At 31.8% G+C, this 9,359-nt stretch overlaps 1 protein-coding gene across 1 annotated transcript; it reads right to left on the bottom strand.

Annotated features, from left to right (window-relative positions):
• Nucleotides 1-3,768: 3,768 nt before the first annotated feature.
• Nucleotides 3,769-7,263, bottom strand: RAD51B (DNA repair (Rad51) family protein). Its single transcript, XM_089600999.1, has 12 exons — nucleotides 7,115-7,263; nucleotides 6,917-7,030; nucleotides 6,651-6,803; nucleotides 6,414-6,517; nucleotides 6,252-6,315; nucleotides 6,096-6,151; nucleotides 5,804-5,884; nucleotides 5,009-5,068; nucleotides 4,835-4,926; nucleotides 4,633-4,740; nucleotides 4,391-4,534; nucleotides 3,769-4,267 (listed from the first exon to the last, which is right to left on the bottom strand). Exons 1-12 carry the CDS (start codon nucleotides 7,196-7,198, stop codon nucleotides 4,212-4,214), a joined length of 1,116 nt encoding a protein of 371 aa, XP_089457125.1. The 5' UTR covers nucleotides 7,199-7,263; the 3' UTR covers nucleotides 3,769-4,211.
• Between the last annotated feature and the right edge of the window lie 2,096 nt (nucleotides 7,264-9,359).

Here is a 9,359-nt window from a genome sequence, read left to right as displayed (position 1 = left end):
TCTGAGCCCGGTCACGAACCCTGTTAGAAATTATGCAAATAATATTTCGGATAATAAACGGATAGCGTAAACAATAATCTAAAAACATATTAATTGTATAATTATATACGACATGCATTACAATAATTTTTTTTTTTTAATAAAAGCGATCACAAAATTGAAACTAAAGATTGATTTGTTTATTTATTTCTAAGGTCATTATTGTCAGGGTTTGTAAAACTTCATTTATTTATTTCTGTGGACGTTAATGAAAAGCAATAACATGAATCACACCAGACATGTAACATCAAGACCGCAATTGAGTCACCTTTTCTTATAACATTGAAAGGAAAAAAAATCGGCATATAATAATATCAGCCAAATTTCGACTAAAGAAACAAAAGCTGACTCCAAAACTTATCCATGAAGAATAAAATATATTAAAAAAACAAAGAAAAATAATGTGCAAAACTATGAATAATTCCATACATGAGGTGAGACGAGCTGATCAGCAAAAAAAAGGATACCAAAAAACCCCAATATATTTATACATATAAATTAATATTGTTTAGACTCAGCATGAATGGAAAATTCAATAACAGAAAACAATGCTGCTATTTGTTGTTACTTAATTCAATGCCAAGTACGTCTAAAGTTTATAAAGCTTATTACTATATTCATCCATCAACCTACTTGCCTTATTAGGTGCTGGATTTTTATCACATTTAAAGAGCATATTCTAAATTGTCACCAACCTGAAGATATACAGAAAGCTTTAACCTACTAGAGTACAATTCAATTTAAAATTTTATCAAAAAAAAAAAATTTAAATAATAAAGAAAGTCCACTTGTAGAAGGTTATTGGACGCAGAGCACAAAATAACATGTTCTCTATAAAAATCTATATCTGCATGTGTAAGTTTTAAACCATTCAAAGTTCTATAAAGCCAAGGTTTGCGAAAATAGTAATATAATCATATACATATGTTGATTTTGGCAACCCGGTTCAATGCACTCATCAACTAGAATAATCCCAAACGGTTTCAACTATGATCATGAATCATGATCACATAAAATATAATAAATAAAAAAATTAATTTGAGTATAACAAAGAACACTGTTCTGTTACCTAAATCAGAATATTATCCTTATTTAAATGTTGTTTAATATGGCCAATTGTTGCAATGGTTGCACAAGCTGATTGTCAATTTAATAGGGCACATTAGACAGTGTGTCCGATCATAACAACTTGACCTTTTCTTTAATATTTTAAAACTTAGGATAATTTGATTCTGATTTGGTTGATGATTAACATATTGGAATTTAAACAACACCCTTACAAAACAGCTATACATCCAATATCCGGTAACGTGTATATCTATAGAGTAATGAGAGACAGTCACCTAATCAGTTTTTTTTTTAAAAAGAAATGTTAATATAAAAATGGGCAAAAGGCTACATAAGATAAGGGAAAGAAAACCTTAAAAGCTAGGGCAATCTTTGGCTTCTTCTACTAAATTATTATTATAATTACTGATCATTATTTTATTTTTCCTTGTTTAAGAAACCCAATATCCAGAACCTTGTTTATTGCAATTTTTTTTGTGCTGTTCTGTGCAATGCATGATCAATCACTGACCATTGTTTAGCTTATTTAAAACCATGTTGAATTTTAATAAAATTAAAAATCTCCCTCACCTCAGGTTGCTACAAAGTAAAGTGAAAAAAATAAAGATTAATTAATCCCTTAGAATACGCAAAAGTTACTGTTGAATCTCGGTGGAGTAGATGCCAAGGATCGATTTTTTTTAGGTGTTCTAATAAGGCATTATTTGATATAAATGAACACAGTATTTAACATTTTCTACAATAAGTAATATAAAAAAACCATGTGACTGAGTGAGATATTAGAATTCTTTGGTATTCTATTCTTACATGTGTATCAAGCAAGGGATATGTATGTAAAGCTTAAAGTACATTATATATATATATATATATATATATATATATATATATATATATATGTATATGTATATACGACGGTTTTTTTAATCCGCCTATAATACAATATGAGACCCTCACAACGTGATTCAGTTGGGAGTTTGGATTCCTTGTTATCAAAATCCATTCACATATAGTACACTGCTAATAATTTATATCATGACCAATTAAATATAAATGACAAAAAAAAATGTCCAACCAAGTCATACCAAATTGCAAATCCGTTAATCACCAAAGATGTGAATGATTGACTTATTAAAATGTAATGTGATACGAAATTATTATTAATTACCATTTTGCCATCCAACAAAAAATTTGGTACCTCTGAAAAAAAATGCTCACATCTTAATATCACATCAATTGCAAATTTGAAATACTCGTTTTTTTTTTTTTTAATGGGTTTGAAGTTGTTCACACTGTTCTTCTTGTTCTTTAGTAGGACCGATCATAGTTCATAGAAATGTGTTTGGGTTCTTTGCTTTTGTTTACTTTTGTCGGATATCAAGAAAAAGTTATTACTAAGCCTTCTTTTCTTTTTCTAAAATTACTAGTATTTAGCTCATCACTGTTTTTCAGCTCCCAATAAGAGAGACAATTAGTGCGTTTGCTTTCTTTACTGAAAAAAAAAAATTAGGTAATTAGTTAATTAAAATATTTAGAATTGTCCTAGTGTCATAAATTTAAGTAAATAGCCATAAAAATAACACGGTATTTTTTATCATCACGTCATAAAAGTTAAGTAGAATTTTTACGTCAATTTATATGTGTAAATACATAGACGTGATCATTTATCTAAGATTTACAAAACGTTAACTATATAACAATTCCAAACGTTTTAGTTAAATATTTATCTAATGCATCCCAAAAAAAAAGTGGAGACAAAAAAAAAAAACAACATATTGACCAAGATGGAAAATCCAGGAAACAACACTGATTAGCTATAGAAAACAAAAGTGGCTAGGCCGACAGTTTATTCTGTCTCTAGACTCAATTTCAAGCTAAAACGCACTCATTTCTAGTTAAGAGGACTTTTTCAATATGATTATTATTAGAAAAATCGACCTGGATAATTATAAAAATCACGGTTTTTTTTTTTAGAAATCGTTAAAACAATGTTTTTTTTTTCTTTTCTAAATTTAATATATTTTCAGAAAATATTTTGTTTTCTCTCATCTTGTCCTTACTCCTTAGTCCTTACAATTAAAAGAAGTATTTTCCGCCGTAACTATTTAGCTAATTTCAAACTTGATTTTAAGAAAGTAACCAATGTTTTGTTTATTTTGATAAATAAATTATTTACCAAGATTAAGTATTTATCAAAATTAACGTATTTTTACTAAAATTGACGTATAAAATATTAAAGACAATCATGTAAAATATTATTTTATTAATGAAGTCATGTCACCAAATGTGACTAGATTTTGAACATGTTTAAAATGTTGACTAGATTGTAAATCTAACTTTTGAAGTGACTTAATCTATGAGACTTTTAATTTTTTTTTAATGATGTTAAATGCGGCATTTATTATACTAATAAGATACGGAAAAAAAAACTCTTAAAAGTACTATTTAATTTGGAAAACAACATTTTTTCAATATTTTGGTAAAAAAAAAAAAGTTTTTACTCTTTGCTATTTTTCATTACTAATAATTATTTTTGCTAAGCCTGTGAAATGGCTAAGATGGGCTCGAAGGCTATTTCTAATAGTTATGGTTGTATTCGGGCTTTATCCGAAGGGCCAGAGAAGCCCAACCCCAAGTGAGCATTGAATTGAGGGACAAATCCAAGACGCCACAAACTTTTCTTTGTCACCCAAAAAGTCAATACATTGTACATCTCCAATCCTCAACAGGCTCTGATAGTAAGAAATGTCAGCTCTCTCTACATACAGTTCTGCTCAGTTTGGTAATCGAGATAAAATCAGAGTGCTTTGATTCTCTTCTCTGATATATCAGATTTGCCACGGAAAGATCAAATAAATAAAAGTCAAAACAAATCGCCCCCCCAAGTGTCAGCTAGCTGGCTACTACTAGAAATAAATATTCGGACCAAAAAAAGTTAATATGTATGGAACTAGGAATCTACAGCATTGTGTTTTACATGTTTGGAAACTTAGTATTTTTTTGGGGGTTGTAGTTAGCGCATTAAAAGCACCTGTATAGAGTATAGACATTCTTTCTAACACTACTAATTTGCACAAAACATGTAAAATCACCTTAGAGCCTTGAGACTATAGATCGGCAAAACCTTTCCCTTTACCGTCGAAGTTTATGATATCGTTGTGCCCTGCAGTTATTATTATTATTATTTGTCATCACAGCACATGCCAATGTTACTAAATAACCCAAATGACGATTCAATCAGATTGATACAATAATAAATAAATAAAACCACTTCGTCGAGACAGACCGTGATAGTGAATTTTGCTGATTTCCGCCCCTTTCAGCTCAATTCCGTGATCACTAAGCAAAGACATCCCGGCTGATGTTATTTCAAAAGGGAAAGCCAGCGGAGGCGAGATAGGCGATTTTGCAATCTTGATATACCTCTGATCTGTATAAAAAAAAAAAGGGGGTAACTTGATAGTCAAGAAAAAAAATGGCTCTCTTCAAATTACGACCATCTCATTGTCGCACTAATCATTTTTATACCTGCTCTAGCTTCAAGCACGAGACGAATGGTGACTGAGTGAGCCCAATTAGTACCCAAAGCAGCAACAACATGAGAATCATATCCTGCTGGACTATCTCTGCTCTGGGCTAAACATGTTGTGCGTAATTATATAATATTACATACATTATATATACGTATATATGCACAAGATTTTGCAATGTGTCTGCACGACAACACTACCTTGAAAAGAGAACTGGCATTCTTCATCACGGGTGTGATACCTGACTTGGTTGGTAACTACAACCGGGATTCGTGAGAGCTCGGCCAGTGATCTACAGAAGAAGAAGAAGATATAGAAAACAAATATATCTCGTGAGAGAATTAGTTCACTGGAAACGTATGTGCTTTTCTTACTTGATAAATGAGATGTGCCAACCAAGCAAATTTTGCCTCTGAGCTCCGTGGCCATATTCCCTGGATAACAAAGTCAGATATGTCAAGCAATACGATAAAAAATAAAACACCAAGCACAACAATTTTGGCAAATCGTTGTTACTCACACAAACTCTATAGAATAGTGATAATTGAACACATCAAATAAAAAGAATGAACACGGATATGTTACAACGCTCGGAGTCAATACGAATTCTACTCCTTGGGCAGGCTGGGCCACCAATTCACTAGATCAATGTCACCAATTACCAGAATTAGAATTGTGAAGATCATTATATTACTCTCATCTATTCCGGTGTCTATAAAGCTCATAAAAGAATCTCACCGATTAAATAAAAACAAGAGGATTATTTTCTTGCACGGATAACCCTAAACCATCATAATTATCTATCTCTTATCTGCAGGCCTTATGAATCTGTTTATTTCAACATGATCAGGGAACTTACTAAAGCTCGAATTTTCTGATGTTCACTCTTTGTATTATTTAAGCTCTGTAAAACTAAATAGTCATAGAAAAAACGATTTTCTCGCACAACGTGACATGGAAAGAAAGTAGATGACGAGATGTTAAGCAAACCAATGCATTTTTCTTTTCAAGTGACTAGAAGATTGCCTGGCAAACTTCAGTTTGAATTTAGGATTGTTCTTATCTATTCAAAGACATGAAGCCAAAGAAAACGTAAACCTCACTTATTCATTTTTTTTTTCTTTATAATAGCGTGTTTTAGACAATATTTAAAAGAAAAAAAAACGCACCCTGAAATGACAGCAGCCATGCTGTCAATGATTACCAATTTCACTTGTTGCTGAAGAAGTGAAGCCTTGATTTGCTGCAAACTGAAAATTAAAACAAGGATGTAATAATTAGATAGGTCTTATGTTTGTTGTGAGAGAAACACAATAACAAGCTGGAAAATGAATCAATTGAAATAGTTTAAACTGTATTCTTCAAAAGACAGCAATGGCATACTTCAGGCAATAAGAGCTCCTTTTTTTCTTGCAACATTTCATACTTGTTAAGAACGTAAACTCTTATCTGAAACCATACCCCTCGGTAAATTTTGCGAGCGTTGTTGGCCGCAAAACTAGGATCCGACCAGTCATCTACTTTGAACACAAAACATTAATCCCTAAACAATGGTGTGAAACTATGAACTGACAAACTTAAAAAGAAAACAGAATGTCAATATATCATCTTACAAACCTCCTGTGCCATCCCTTTCATGTTAAATATTTCAGGAAAACTCTGGACTCCGATTTCTATCATCCTTGCAACAAAAAAAAAAAAAAAAACATTCAGTCATTTGTATGATTAGTACTATCATCAGTAAAACAGATATCACCATCCAGAGAGTTCTTTGCGTACCTTCTCGAGCTGAATTTGGACTCGACGTCGATGTAAATCACTTGACCATTTAATCCTCCAAAAGCTTTTGGTAGCGACGCCAACAACGCGAGCTTCATACAAAGCTACAAATTTGCATATAACAAAATAAAAAGTCCCGAATCAAGATCTTCCTAGAACACTTCTTTGTGTTCTTTCCTTTTATCACAGGCACTGAGAAAAAAAAGGAAAAAAAAAAAAAAAAAAAAAAAAGCATACTTGTGTCTTGCCTATTCCGGCGGGACCAACGAGCTCCGTCAAGACACCAAACGGAAAACCACCGCACAGAGCCTCGTCCAACCCTTTCAGACCCGTCGGAATATGACCGCCGTGTTCCTCTTTCGCTATCCTCTGTTCCATCAGAGACCAGGCCTGTGAAAGCAAATTAAACCTAAAACGATTAAACCCATTCGTCCTAAAACAGAATGTTCTTGCACGATTCTCAAAGCGACGAACAAAAGAGAGCGAAATGTAGAGGAAATCACGGTTTGGAAGCTAGGGCATGCGATTTCGCTGATACGCGCCACGGCGGCGGAGACTTGAGCCATTCCGACGTCCAACAACTGCATGAGCTCGAACTCCGTCAGACTTAGGGCTTCCTGAATCAAAGGGATATGAAGATTTGGTCACCGGAGTTTAGATTTTTTCAATCGGAAAAAAAAAATTGCGTGCTTTACTTATACCTTGGCTGTGAAGATGTTGCGAGCCGCGAAAATGTGTGAAATTGACTTGGTCAATCCCATATCCTTTATCGCTTTCTCTGCCATATCGCGCTCTTTATTTTTTTCTGTTATCAGGTCTTAGACGCTGAAGCCATTCTTGGTTAGAGCTCAATTTCCTTATTGAATTTTCCCGCTAAATTATATGGGCCGAAATGGTATCTCTGTGGCCTTCTTATTGTGGGCTTTCCTAAAACCCTTAATGGTTACAGACAGCGAGTCTTTGTTTGGGTTGTAATAGGAAATTACAAAATTATATTTAGAGATTGAATATGAATCTTAATATGTTAAATGATTTTTAACGAAAAAAAATATGGCTCATTTATTATAAAACTTGTCACGAAGTATTGGTTGTCTTTACATGATTTTCATAGAAATACGGGGTTTTTTTAACAAGTGTACGGTATTTTCTGACAAATTTGATAGTATATGTGTAGAAAAATAATTTTAGTAAAACAAACATACAAGATAATAGATTCATGTCCAATTCCCTATCTTTTTAATTTTTTTTTTGCAAAGATTAATACATTATTGTTATTGTTATTATTATTATTATTATTATTATTATTATTATTATTATTATTAAAGCATCAAATGATAGTCAATGAATGGTAAGATGAAAGACAATCCTATCTCATCAAAGTGTAAAATGATAATTAAAAAAAAAATACAATGAATATCTGTAATTGGTACATTTACCTTTTCAAACTAATAAAATAATATACTTTTGAATCGTTTGGTATACGGTTGCGTTTTTTTTTTCTCTGCCTTGAAATTCTATGTTCTTGCCGATAATGCCTACCCCTTCCACTCGTTCTAAAAAAATGAGATTTCGTGTAATCAATTTTTGATATTCTGTAACTCCTATTAAAAAAGACTCGCAAAAATCTAAACGTTTTTCTATCCAACTATAATGTAAATTGGCCGCAACTCCTCCAATGAGAACAAAATTATGCATCATTCTCATACCAACGGCAGCTTCAAATAAATCATATACTAATTATCTTTCTCTACAAATATAGAAAGAAAAAAAAAAGAGCACGCGCTTCAATATCTGCCATAAAAAGGTCAAGCCATAACAAATGCAAAACGATACGACTCAACTCCAACATAATTCTTCGGAAATAGCTGTCTCTTTTAGGTACTTGGATATTTGCCAACAAAACTCTGGTCCGTTTACGTTTTAGCTTCTGTGAACATAGTAGTTAAATCATCTCAACACAACACGTAAGTATCTCTGTGGCCTGCTTATTGTGGGCTTTCCTACACTCCCAAATAGTCACAGACAGTGAGTCTTTGTTCGAGTTGTAATAGGAAATTACAAAATTATTATAAAATTTGTCACGAAGTATTGGATATCTTTACAAAATTGTCATAGAAATATAGGGTTTTTTTTTTTTTTACAATTGTACGGTATTTTGTGACAAATTTGATAATATATGTGTAAAAATACAATTCTTGTTGATTTTGGTAAAACAAACATACAAGATAATAGATTCATGTCCAATTCCCTATCGTTTTAATTTTTGTGCTAAAATTAAAACGAAAGGGAATCGGACATGAATCTATTAACACAATATGGTAAGATGAAAGACAATCGTTCTCAAAGTGTAAAATGATAATTTAAAAAAATATATATATATACAATGGATATCTGTAATTGGTACATTCACCTTTTGAAACTAATAAAATAATATAATTTTGAATCGTTTGGTATATGGTTGCTTTTTTATTTCTCGTCTTGAAATTCTACGTTCTTGCCAACCCAAGGGAAAGCAAAGTTTACATCAACGTTGCGTGCTGATCCAAAGCCAAGAGACATATAAATCGTTACATCTTTTTCAAAAAAATTATGCTTTCATAGGATATGTACATATATAGAATATAAATAACATGTATATCTAGCGTCTGACTCATCAAAAAGTTAAACGGATATGAAAGCTTTATTATTACGCATGAAACGTATTGGCTGGTCTTAAGTACATAATATGCTCTTTTGTCGAATTTGATTTCTACATCAATTTACAGTAAAAGGAATCCATGATCATTATGTTTTGTATCAAAAAAGGAAACATATATTTCAGACCAACTTATTGTGATAATAATATTGTATTGAAACTCATATGATATTTATATTTTATCAATTAATTTTTTTTTTAGTAGGGCACTATCGACCATGATTACATGATATATTAACAGTGCTAAGTGC

This window comes from Urtica dioica, chromosome 11, assembly GCF_054948205.1.
Source record: "Urtica dioica subsp. dioica isolate 48M chromosome 11, U.dioica_male_clone48M_v1_H2, whole genome shotgun sequence".
Classification (NCBI taxonomy): domain Eukaryota; kingdom Viridiplantae; phylum Streptophyta; class Magnoliopsida; order Rosales; family Urticaceae; genus Urtica; species Urtica dioica.
This window is presented reverse-complemented; position numbering and strand designations above follow the sequence as displayed.